Source organism: Anser brachyrhynchus (genome assembly GCF_964034855.1).
Source record: "Anser brachyrhynchus genome assembly, chromosome: Z".
NCBI classification, from domain to species: domain Eukaryota; kingdom Metazoa; phylum Chordata; class Aves; order Anseriformes; family Anatidae; genus Anser; species Anser brachyrhynchus.
Window position 1 is genome coordinate 26,617,488 of NC_137697.1, and position 13,179 is coordinate 26,630,666.

The following is a 13,179-nucleotide window of genomic DNA, read 5'->3' on the forward strand; positions in this document are numbered from 1 at the left end:
TAACATAAAACAGGTAGAATAAGGCCTTTCATTCTGCCCCTCTGTTTGATAAGGAATATATTCTACTGCATGGCAGGAATATCTTCACTGATAAGACTTGTTTAGTCATTGTCTTATTTGCAGAGGATATCTTTAATAGCACCGTGTTTTTTGTGAGGCATACATTTAACTGGAAGAAGAGGCTCAACAAGTCATTTTCAAAAAGTCATTTTTTTAACAAATAATAAACATCCTTTCAATCACTGTAACTGCATTCACTAATTGCTCAGAGCCAGTAAAAATCTAGAGAAAAAAAAAAAGGCTTCATCTCTAAAAACAAGTCAGCTGAAGCTGTTCATTTCTTTTCGTTAGGAATACTAACAGGATTACTGAATTATTTTATTAATTACTGAATTATTATTATTTATTATTTTTATATTTTATATCAATAACTTATTATTATTGTTAAATATATAATATATAGTATATAATAATAATATAAATTATTAAAATTATTATCTATTAAAAATGTTTACTGAATTTTATTTCTAGTAAAGTTCAGAAACAATAAACAAAAAAAAACTATGAAAAAATAAACAAAAAAAAATGACATTTTGTTAATGCTGACTTCTCTCATAATGACTTCTGCAATACTATTTTCCCTCAAAATGACATAACGAAATTGCATCTTTCCAACAGATATAGGCACATGATATTAATTAATCAAGAAGATAAAGCAGTAGGTTGATTCCCTCCCAAATGACTTCCCATTCCCCCGGCGTAAAGCAACAAAAAACTTAAGTCTGACTTGCTTGCAACTTCTCAGCCGAGGAGATGGAAACTGTTTGGTGATTTCTGACACTCATGCGAATTAGCCTAGAACAACAGTAACTTTTTAGGGGGTTGAAAGGGTAAGAAATGTGCTGCTTTACTTAAGCCTAGGATGTCACTGGAAAGACCACAAAATTCTATTTCTGAAATAGATTTGATGGCAAGTATTTGTATGTCAATCGTGTCTAAATAACTGTATTGGTATATGTTTTGTGATAGTAATAACTCAGTAGTCTGGTGCAAGTCTGTGAAAAGGGTTCTCATTTAGTTTCAATAGCAGTAACTTCTGTTATTTAATGCTATTTAATGAGCACAGAAGTAAAGTCAGTTAGTCTGACGTTAGACTAGCGCTAAAGCATATTGGGAACTGATCTGTAATTTCTTAGTTCCCTCTGCTACTGACATTATAACGAGTGATACTTTCTTTAATGTAATGCTTGCCAATAGCAGTCCAAATACAAATGCCAAATTTAATTAAATCTTTACTTTCAAATATTGTCACAGTTAGCACACACAGGGCAAGAAGTATTAGTTATCAACAAATGAACTTTCAGATCCCTGTGTGAAGCACAGAGCTTTTAATATGAGTTGACTGGCTGATCATTTGGATTTCTTCATGATCCTCACAGGGGATATTCAATTGTCTTTTGATGAGGCTGTAGAATTTATAATACTTTCTTGCAGTCATCACTAATAGTTCAGCGTTAAATGAGACTGCCCCAACATATTGACCTTTGGAGTTTACAGAGAAAGTGAGTATAAAGCAGCAGAATCAGTAGATTGAAACACTTACAGAGGTCAATTTCACCTTACAAAAACTCACAGCTCAGTTCCAGAAATAACAGGTAGTTCCACACCAAACACTTGCTGCTGTACCTACAAAGGCAGTGTGCTCCTTTGTTGTCCCTGTGGAATAATTGGCCAACTCAGCTCTTCCAGAGCACTGATGGTATTCTAACAGTACAGATGGTCTTGGAGATAAGAGAGTTACAACCACTGCAATAGTTACTGTCCTCTGATTACAACAATTCAGTTAGATGGTCTAAATTACTGGGTGTGACACTAATAGACTTACTAGACGAAAACTATAACATACATTTTGGCAAGTAGTCCTTACTGTTTGCAGTAAATTTGTAGGGAGCTATAGTTTCTTAGTGCATCCAGAAAATTTAAGATGGCCCTTTAAGCTTAAGAGGGAGTTATTTAACAAAATTGGGACCATTAACACACAGAATTATTATTATTACTTTTTAATTTGAGAAGCAGTAATATGTGATTGCAAAATGGCACAAAAGAACTGTCAAGATGCACACGTGGTTGGCACTTTTAAAAAGAGGCATATTAAAAGTCAGATCAAGAAAACTGTTTCTGGCAAATTAATCACAGAATCACAGAATTGAAGGGGTTGGAAGGGACCTTGAAAGATCATAGGGTCCAACTCCCCTGCCAAAGCAGGTTCCTTAGAGGAGGCTGCTCAGGTAGGTGTCCAGATGGGCCTTGAATATCTCCAGAGAAAAAGACTCCACAACCTCCCTGGGCAGCCTGTTCCAGTGCTCTGTCACCCTCACTGTGAAGAAGTTCTTTCTCAAGTTGGTGCAGAACTTCCTGTGCTCTATCTTGTGGCCATTACCCCTTGTCCTATCCCCACACACCACTGAAAAGAGGTGGGCCAAATCCCTGTCTCCCACACCTCAGGTATTTATACACATTGATGAGATCCCCTCTCAGTCTTCCTTTCTCCAGGCTGAACAGGCCCGGGTCTCTATGAGCCTTTCCTCATAGGGAAGATGCTCCAGGCCCCGTATCATCTTTGTGGCCTTCCGCTGGACTCTTTCCAGGAGATCCCTGTCTTTTTTGTACCAGGGAGCCCAGAACTGGACACAGTACTCCAGGTGAGGCCTGACCAGGGCAGAGTAGAGGGGGAGGATCACCTCCCTTGACCTGATGGCCACGCTCCTTTTTATGAACGCCAGGATCCCGTTGGCCTTCTTGGCCACCAGGGCACACTGCTGGCTCATGGTCAACCTGTCATCCACCAGGACCCCCAGGTCCTTCTCCTCAGAGCTCCTCTTCAGCAGGTTGTCCCCCACCCTGTACTGATACGTGCAGTTGTTCCTTCCCAGGCGCAGGACTCTACACTTGCTCTTATTACACCTCATTTGGTTTCTTCAAATTAAGCTATTTAACCCTTTCAGACTTTTTATTGGTTTGCTAGATGTAAGTATACAGACTCTTACAACTATCATAGTTTATTATAAACTGCAGAATGAACTTTTTGGACATATGTACACTTTTTGAACACTTTCAACTACATCTGTGGCTTTTTGTTATAATTGTTATTCTCTGATCTGAGCTAGGTAAACTATGTCACATAAGACATTTTTCATCTTGAGAGGGAACAGACATTTAATAGACAATCTGTAAAGACTATCAGCACAGTTCTGGTGAAATTAGCTTTGACTGTCTACACTTTTAAGTGTGGTTAAAAAATGATGTTAGGAGCCTGTTCTCCAATTCTGTTAGGCATAAAAAGTTAGAGAAGTTATCATTCATTTGTTCCTTACTAGATTACAAATAGAATGAAAATTAGATTCAAAGGGTATTTGCAATTAGTTTTCATAAACACACACTTAAGTCTCATTTGCTAAATTAAAATGTTGGTATGTTGACTTAGATAGTGACAATACAGTCTAGTTAACTATCAGTAGTACCTAATTTTACTGGAAACTTATATTAAAAGCAGCACTCCAGCTAACCACGAGAAAGTCTGATATTTTGGAGGTTGACTGGCAACTCTGAGTAATCAACCGTGTTGTTCCTGGACAGTACAACCTGCTATTTTGCTTGAACAAACAGTATACTAGAGTGCTTAAAGAAATGAAGGATGCCAGTAACTTTTTCCTGCCATGCAGAGTGAAGTGCTAGAAATCAAAAGTTTGAGAAATGCCAAATATATATTTGAAGTTTATGTACATTTAATCTTATATTCATGCTCAGTTTCAGACTCCGGAATTCAGATAAAAAACACAGTATGAAAATAAAGATGCTAGGGTCACAGCTGCATGCATCCACTCTGCAGATATACAACACTGCTGAAAATAAGCTATGCCAAAAATCAAATTATAACGTGTAAAGCTTGTCAAGCTTTTCTTACAAATGCTATTTACTCTGCAGTTTTTAAATCTCACTGTATTAACCTTCACACTCACTCAATGTATTTACAGCTGCAAGTGACAAAAATTCCCCCAAAAACGATCAAGGGGGAAATGAGGAGAAAGGGAAAATGGCTTTCAAATCATCTAATGCATTTCAATACAAACAGCTATTCAGAACATCACAAAGTTGTGCTGCCCAGATGTTAGATCTGAATGAAATTGATTGTTCTTAAATAAAGATGTTATTCATTTAACAACTTAAATAAATACACAGTATATTTAAATAATAACTTAAATTAAACTTCTTTTTTATTGCTTGTAGAAGTACTTCTCTCTCTTTTTTTTTTTTTTTTTTTTGAGAGGGAGAGAGAGAGAGAGAGAGGAAGAAATTGAAATTGTCTTTTAAACTTATGTGAAAATGTAATACTGTTGCAACTTACCCTTGCATCTGTAACCTTGAATTCCCTTAAAATATACTGTGGCATGTTGTACTCTGCCATTGGGTCTACCACAAAATACTGATATCTGGCTGAACGCTCTGCAGGCCAATACTGGTGGCATTTTTCCTACAAAACAGAGAAGCAAAATACATTTCCTATTATTTAACACCACTACCATAAAATGTTTCTCACTCCTGGAAAGTGCCTTTATTGACAGGAACATGAACAGTTCATCATGAACACTAAGATCCACACCTAGAATAGAAAGACGAACCTTCAATATTGCACTGCATAGAGGTTCTCTCTGGTTGCTGTACCTCTGAACTTGTTTATACATCTGCTCAGCTCCATTATTTATCAGTGACAAGAGCTATCCCTCGCCTAATTTTCAATACCAAACGGAATTTAAATCTTGAGGACATCTTTAGTTTTATTCCTTCTTCCCTGCTGAAGAAACTCTCAAGACTCTTTTCATCTCTATATTCACTGTCCTGGATCATCTCTATTCCCCAAATACATGATCTGATTCAGATTTTACTCATCACAAATCAGCTTCATCTTGATGTATTCTTGTCCAGATAGGAAACTGCTCCATTCTTTACATTACCTAAAGCAGCACCTGAATGAGTTTAATACTTCAAACAAGCTGCTGAAACTTCAAAGTCCATCACAAAGAGCACACAGAAAACATTCAACCATTCAGATCTTAAAAATACCGTACTTTCTTTTTACAAAAATCAGATGCTGCAAAAGAGAAGTTTCCAAATGAGAAATCCCCATTATTCAATAGACAGCAATGTTCTCTCTGCTTTCTTTGGAATATCAACATACAAACTGAGTTGTCAAATTTCAGTGTGCCCCACAACAAAATGTTATGTCTAAGTTTATAGACAGCATCACATCTACAGATTACACCTTACACCTGGTGAACATCAATGACACTTATTTCCAGTGGAGAGGGAACTTAAATACTCGGTTATCTTTTGATAACGCCATAACAATGAAACATTTTAGAAAGAAAACATAATAATTATAATGAACAATTGGTAAAGGAATACTATACCAATACTTACTCTGCCCATTTCTCGTAGCTTAGTAAGCATGACCACAATTGTAGAATTATGCTCCCAGAGCATTCTCCAGAAATCTTCAGTGGTTTCTGCCAATGGACCCTGTGTAGCTATGTAAGCTTTTTGTTGTCTGTTGTAAAAATAAATAAATAAATAAATATTTTAATCGAAAAAGTGAATTGATACTCATGTTTCTGTTTATATGTAAACATTATATAGAGGAAAACATATACTATTAATAATAAGCATATTAAAACCTTATTATGGTTGTTTAATCAAACTATGGCTTTATTTTTGGAACTTTGTGAAGGAAATTAGTCTGTTAATATTATGATGTATGTCTTTATTTTTATTATTTAAATTTTAATGCAACTGTAATAGATCAATTTTGTGTGCTGTAAAAAGCACTTAAGAAGCATTTAGTTGTGCTGCTTCATTTTGTAGAAGTAACTGTCGTACAATCTATTAAGTTTAGGAATGATAGCATCAAGCTCTTTCTTTATTAATGCCTCCTCAACAGTCTGATGCCTCCAACAAAAGTAATGAAGGAAGAAAATTCAGGAATGAAGTACACTGCATTTCCAGGCCTTAAACTCCTGCTAGAGGAAATTACCACCTAGCTATTAAAAGTTCTGCATCAGGAACTTTATAAAGACGATGACCAGTTATGTTGTTCTTGCCTGGTTCAGTCAACAGAAAACAGAAATAGTATCTAGTTGATGCTAGAAATGAAAACTGGTTTCAGTTAAGTGCAGAGGTTCATAAAATGCTCTCTGTGAATACAAATACTCAGGTACATCTAAATTGCCTTAGGGAAATAGCACTGCTGCTCCTTCATGACTTTTCTTATGAGCTGCATAAGTCAGTGTTGTTAAGTCTTGTCATGAAGATGGTAGTGGACTACACAACTATATATATATATGTATATATAAACAATAAAATAATTAATAATAATAATAATAATAATAATAATAATAATAATAATAATAAACAACAATAATTTATATATAGATAAATATACACAAATTTATGTATAAAATGATGGGTCTCATCATAATCAGTGCTCCAATATCATAGGTTTTCACCTTGACACAGGGAGTTTATCTCCTGGATGTTATTTCTATTGGTGTTTTTTAGAAACATATTTAGTAGAATAGCCCTGAAGAAATAGATGTTTCAGATCATGAAAGTGCCTAAACCCTCATATAAACATACTGAGGGTTCTCAATTGTTTAAAGACAAGTAAAAGTATAACGTTAAGACTCCATGCCACTTACACAATTTTCCTGTATTGTATGGGTGAAAATCTAAAACCCTTAATAATATTTAAACAAGCAAACAAAAACCAAACAGGACATGTACAGATAACAAAAAGTACTAAATTTCAGTAGTATTTTTTGCTATTTTTAGTATTAATACATATGCAATTTTGTAAACTTTTAAAGCAGTCCACATGAGAACACAACATTAATACCTGTATCCATCAATGAAACTGGCATTAATATAATCAGAGCCTTCTACTCCTCGGATTGGCTGCAAGCATACCCTTGTAGACTCATATGGCATAATATTGACGAGGCGATTCTTGAATTTATTACAAGGAAGATTGGCACTGATGAATCTTGAAGTATGAGCCTTAGAGCTAGCAAGACGCTGTTGAAAATAAATAAAATAATTAAGACCAGGTATAATGAAAACTAATGTCATTATCAGATCTGATCATCTCTTCTCATTATCCATTAACAAATCATTTCAATGTCAGATGTTTACATTCCCATATTCTGTTGCATTAAGATGTTTACTTTCCCATATTCCATTGCATTAACTAAATATTTGTAAAGTTTCTTTTAACACCTTATAAAAATTGAATACCTGGTATATTAATGCATGTGGACAAATTTGATTTTTACACTATTACGCTAACACACATTTCAAGCTATTCAAATGATAAAGAAACAGCAGGGTTAAAACACCCTTGTCAAACAATTCTTGTCTGGAGACTAACAGAAGATAAATTTTTGCATTTTACAAAGGACCATCTTCCAAATTTAAGATTTTAGCTTGATGTTATCTTAGCTTTTGATTACTGGAAACAACTGGTGGAGGACATAGCAGCATTAAGTGTTACACAATTTGATGTTGGTTCCCCACAACATAAAATTCCAGTACCTTAAATTCCAGCTCCATTCCTGTGACATTCTCTCCTGTTTCTATCTGTGTCAGCTTCTGAATATATGCATACAGGTTTCTGGCTGGCACTTCGGTATTTCCACATGTCACTGCTTCCAGCAGTGCATCGTGGATAAAGATGTATTGGTCCTCAGTTTGAACCATGTAATTCCTCTGCGCTCTCATTAGAGTTACGTGGCCATAAATATCTACAGTCTTTTCATGCTTTATTCTCTCTAACATCGCATCTATTACAATGAAACAGCCAGTCCTGCCGACTCCAGCACTAAAAGAAATGAACACAGGAGGAAAAACATGAAGGACTATTTCATGCATTGTGCTTGTTTTTATGGCATTCAAGTTTTAAAATTTCATAACAGTGATTTGAACAGAATATTTGAGCAGAACATTTTTCTGCATATGAACACTAGCTTTTATGAAAGAGGTCGGTGCCATGAAATATATGAAGTTCTTTAACTCCCATTACAAGCAATTGAGACTGTAGAATGATTTAGCATAAGGTCCTTGCATCTTGCAATTTCAGGCTTGACTGTGATAGAAATAAAACACATTGGAACATGTTTTAGAAATGTATGTTCTTAACAATGAAATTTACTGGAGCTGATGAACACTCTAAGAATTCAGCCTTTCCTGTAGTATCATTTGCAATTCATTATACATCCTGTTGCTATCCTGTTTACTGATATGAATGTATTGGCAAACAACAATGTTACACCAGATGAGTCTTCCATATTTCTTGTTGTGCTTTGGAGGTAAACTTTATATCACTCCTCCAACTTTGTCAATGGGGCTTCCATTAACACAGTTTGGTCTTCTCTTTCACCAAGTCAGGCAATGACATTATTCTTTGTGAAGCAGAGTGATGCTTGTTTAGCTACGCTAGCTGTAGGCTGGGAAAATTCTCATCTGGCTACTTCAATGTTGGGCTTGCATGTCTAGAAACATGTACAAAAGATTTGGACTGTACCTCATATTATTTCAACATTATTTCATATTTCAAAGGACAGATCATAAAAGGACTAAAATATGCTTAATGAAAAAGCTTTACATCACAGCACTGAAGTAATGTCCAAGCTGGGTATTCATCTCCAGGCAAAGTTAGTACCTGCTCAGAGATTCTGAGTTAAGTCAGTTTGGGAAGGAGCTGTAAGTGACTTACACACATCCTATTGAGAACAAAGAAACTTCTCTGCACAGCAAGTGGTTCCTGAGGAACATCTCTGAGCTAGAAAGTTGCTTTCCCCACTTTGGTGGGACTTGATGGTAAATGAGAAAGATATGGGCCAGTTACTGTGATTTTGGCACAGGAATTAACTTTGATCAGGAAATATTCAGCTGGATCCAAGAGAATTAAGCCTGTCTTAGTAACAGGCCTACTTAATAGCAATTTATTTTTATGATATCTGCTGTCAAACCTGTCAGACTGTCAAGGATTTTCACTCATTCACTCCTTATTTAAATGGATATGTCTACCTATATGTATACGGATAGGTTATCTTCAAAAACGTCTGAGGTCGTTATTGAATCAGGACACGAAAAACAGACATACAGTTCTTACCTTAATGTGACTAATATTAATTATATTTGATCATTCATTACACATTTACATAACATAACAGGAATTACGTAGAAGAATATGAAAAAGAATATAAAATACACAAGACCAGAAAATATACTGAAAATGTAAATAGGCAATTTAAGTGCTAAATGGAGACAAATTTCCTAAAATCTCTAGAGGAATTATTTTAATGGAGATATCTGGACATCAAATAAACTGAATCAAATCTTTGAATGGATGACAATTGTTTTGCAGCCAAGTACATGATTGAATTCTATGATGTTTTGTTTAAACTTTTTGCATACACATAGCTATATAAAATACAAGTGCAAAGTAGAATGTATACCATTTTTGTATCCAGGATCACACCAATTCTGTGACAATGGATACTAGTTCCTGGCCTTCTAAATATTTAATTCTTTTCAGTTAGTGATGTTAAATGTAGAGTGTAGTATACTAAGCAACAGTTCATAAACTCTCTAGACAGTCGTATTGTCTAAGTTAAAGATATTTAACACCATAAACTGCTTTTTTTTTATTTTTTTTTTTGTAAAAACAGATAAAAATGATAATACTCCAGCTTCTACAGGTCAAGATAACAAGGATCTTCTCGCAGTTCCTATAGTTTTAGGAAATGTTAAATATTGTAAGTCTGTCCTGAAATCAATAATTAAGGGTAAACCTTTATTTCTTTCTGGACATTCAAAGAATCTGTGCCAGTCAGTTGGTAAACCAGTTGTATTTACTTATAAAAAAAAAAATCAAAGAGAAAGACAGAGAAGATGTTTTAGCCTCGTATGAGCTAAGTCTTGTTTCTAAGATTCCTTATTTATATACTGTTAATCATTTATTCTTGCCACCAGTTACTGTCCGCAGAAGCAGACCCCCTTGAAACAGCTGAGGGTTTCTTCTAACAGACCGAACACATCAATCTCAACTTTCTTAGATGCCACTCTGACAAGAATTAATCAATATTCTGAGCTCAAGAAAACTTACAAGTCAATGATTTTGATCAATGGGAGTTGGAGAGAAAGAAAATATACAGGCAAGTGAAACAATGATTCTCCTAGCTAAATGACTTCCTTTACCCTGTATAACAAAAGCTCTGCATTCTAGAGAACTTTAGTGACCTTTTAGTTGGTAATAATCATAGGGAAATACTACCCAGACTGTCTCACTATTGTTTTTTGTTTACTTTGGATTGCAAAGAAGCACACATTTGCAAGTTGTGTTGGTTTATATAAAGTTTTAACCAATCTCTAGAAACTGACTATACAGACTGAATTTGCATTTCAGTGAAACATTCTGTGCTTTCATATTTCTTATGAGAACATTTATTGCACTAATTTTCAGTGTAGAAATGGCAGCGAAAACAACATGCAATTTTTAAAGATATGCACAGTCACACTTTTTTCTGTAAGTGCAAAAAGAACAGTTTCATAAAACAGTATAGCTAATAGGAAGGACTATTAATATAAATGCTCAACTATCATTACCTATTTCATACACCTGTGCATTCAGTTCTTATGATCCAAACAAGTGCTGGCTAAGTGATAAATAAGGTTTGCAGATATTCTCAGTAGTTTAGAATGTTTCTCTTACCTATCACACATTAATAAGTTAAAGTCTAAGCATCATGTTTATAACTCGATATGTCATCTTTCAGAACAAAAATTAAAAGTTTTGCTGGCACCTTGTATTGTGTTTACATGGCAAGGTTTTCATAGCAGGGGGGCTGCAGGGATGGCCTCTCTGAGAAGAGTCCAGCAGCTTCCCCATGTCAGATGAGGGAAGGGGGCGGGTGGGGATCACTTTTAGTTTGTTTTTGGTTTCTCACTGCTCTGTCTTGTTAGTAATAGGTAATAAATTACCTTAATTTCCATATGATGAGTCTGTTTTGCCTGTGGTGAAAATTGGTGAGTGATTCCCCCTGTCCTTATGTCAACAGTTGAGCCCTTCTCATCTAGTTTTCTCCCTCTTTCCCTTTGAGGAGGGGGGAGTGAGAGAGTGGTTGTGGTGGAACTCAGCTGTTCAGCTGAGTAAAACCACCACATATCTACAGACCATGACTACAGAATTTCAATCCAATTAAAAGTTTACACTTTCATCTGGAATGAACAGCTTTTATTTCTTTTTTTTTTTTTCCATATCTTGTATTGTCATTTATATACTTATTCTTCTCATAGGCAGACTGAGAGAGCAATAGATATTAACATACTGTATCAGAGTAGATATTTGCTAGTTTGCAGATGATGACACCAGACCAAAAAACATTACTGTACTCTGATGTCTTTGTGATAAGGATGGAAGACCCGGCATACTACGTTTATTATTTCATTTGGCTCCACCAGGCTCCTGACACACTCCTCCATGGAGTGTTTCAGCAAAATAATTTACTACCTTAAGGTGTTCACGACAGTCTAACTCTGTCAGTTGTAAATGGGACAGATCACCCTCCTCAGATTCCACAAAAAGATTGGAACCAATGATATGAACATTTTACTTTCTTTCCTGCCCCCCAAGTTTTCTAACTCAAACTCCAGTAACTTACAATAGCAAGAAACTTATCTTCATTCTAAATCTTATCTAAAGATAAATCTTATCTTTATCTTATTCTCTTTGTTTTCTGCTACCATTCAGACTTCTTAATATGGTACTGTTACACTGCTGGGAAGCCAAGTAGTTTGAATCATTACTGATATGTTACTGGAACATCAATTTGCTAAACTAAATGCTGGGCTCATAGAAAATCAAAACCTATAACAGACCTATAACAGAACGCATTAGAAAACAAACAAACAAACAAGTTTGCTTTTCTTTTTAAAGTAACTGATGAGATGGAAAGATCTAAACATTAAAAAGTAAAAGCTAAACTTTCTATGCCATTACAAGTAAACAATGGCAAAATCTTATATTCCGTCTTAATGAAATGTTACATGAAGCTTTAATCTCTCTTGGATGCTAAATGTGTACTTCATCTTTTTCCCTAATATCATGACTGGCACTGAAACCCTCTCCAAAGTCTTCCATATTTTCCTTTTCTTTGTAAAACAGTCAAAAGATGTATCCCTGTTTAAAATTGTGACCTTGAAACAGACATGTATTTTTATAGTCAGCTGCTTAACTTCACAGCATTAGCAAGGATCTCTCTGTCAGCAAACAACTGCAAACAGCTATACCTTGCATTTCCATAGTGACTGTACAAAGAAAAAGTTTCATGTAACTAGACAGGCAACTGACATTTAAGTTTTACCACAATTATCAATGAGTGATGTTAGTTAAAGATTAAGGAATTAAACACTCTATTTATCAAACAGGGGCTTCCTTAGTTGCCTGATCATATTATTAAAAATTACTGGAAATATTTTGTCAACTAACTAAGTTTCCTCACCAATTATATTTTTTGTCCATATTTTCTTTCACGTCATAATGAATTTCACCATACAAATGAAAGATTATAGTAATGAAAAACAATTAAATTCTCTTTCATCCTGAAGGACTATATTGCATATTGTGGTGATGACAGGATTTTATTTGTGCTTTTTTTCCTTCATGGTTTCAGCAGCCATTAGTCAACTGATAAACCAGCTTTGTTCTATATACTCTGTTGCACTGGTTGCCAAAGACAAAGGCTGACTTTCTTATGCCTTGGGAAGAAATACAGTGTGACAAGATTGCCAACAAATTGAGGCAGCTGGAATTAAAATATATATATATATATTTTGTGAGATTCCAAAGCATATGAAGAAGAAGGAGGTTCTCTCTGCATGCAGAACATCATAATATAGAATATACAGGCCCAATCCTAAACAGGATTGAAGCAATCCATTGAAGTCTGTTATTAACAGACTTTTGTTACATCTTACTGAATTGTACATCCATATCTACATTCTGCTTGAAAAAAAAATAAAAAATATTTTCTGCAAATGATGATAATTCAGCTGATGAGACTAATT

General features: G+C 35.0%; 1 protein-coding gene across 7 annotated transcripts in view; it reads right to left on the reverse strand.

Moving 5' to 3' along the window:
* The window catches only part of PTPRD (protein tyrosine phosphatase receptor type D), a 410,278-nt gene that overhangs the window by 14,970 nt on the left and 382,129 nt on the right, over window positions 1–13,179 (reverse strand). For all 7 annotated transcript variants that reach the window (XR_013943869.1, XR_013943870.1, XM_080574817.1 and 4 more), the window contains 4 exons: window positions 7,645–7,930; window positions 6,950–7,128; window positions 5,479–5,605; window positions 4,406–4,531 (listed from right to left, as the gene is read on the reverse strand). Coding sequence is in view for 5 of the 7 variants with exons in the window: in XM_080574817.1 (XP_080430943.1) it covers window positions 4,406–4,531; window positions 5,479–5,605; window positions 6,950–7,128; window positions 7,645–7,930 (718 nt within the window). In the remaining 2 variants the exon portion in view is untranslated. The remainder of the gene's footprint in view (window positions 1–4,405; window positions 4,532–5,478; window positions 5,606–6,949; window positions 7,129–7,644; window positions 7,931–13,179) is intronic.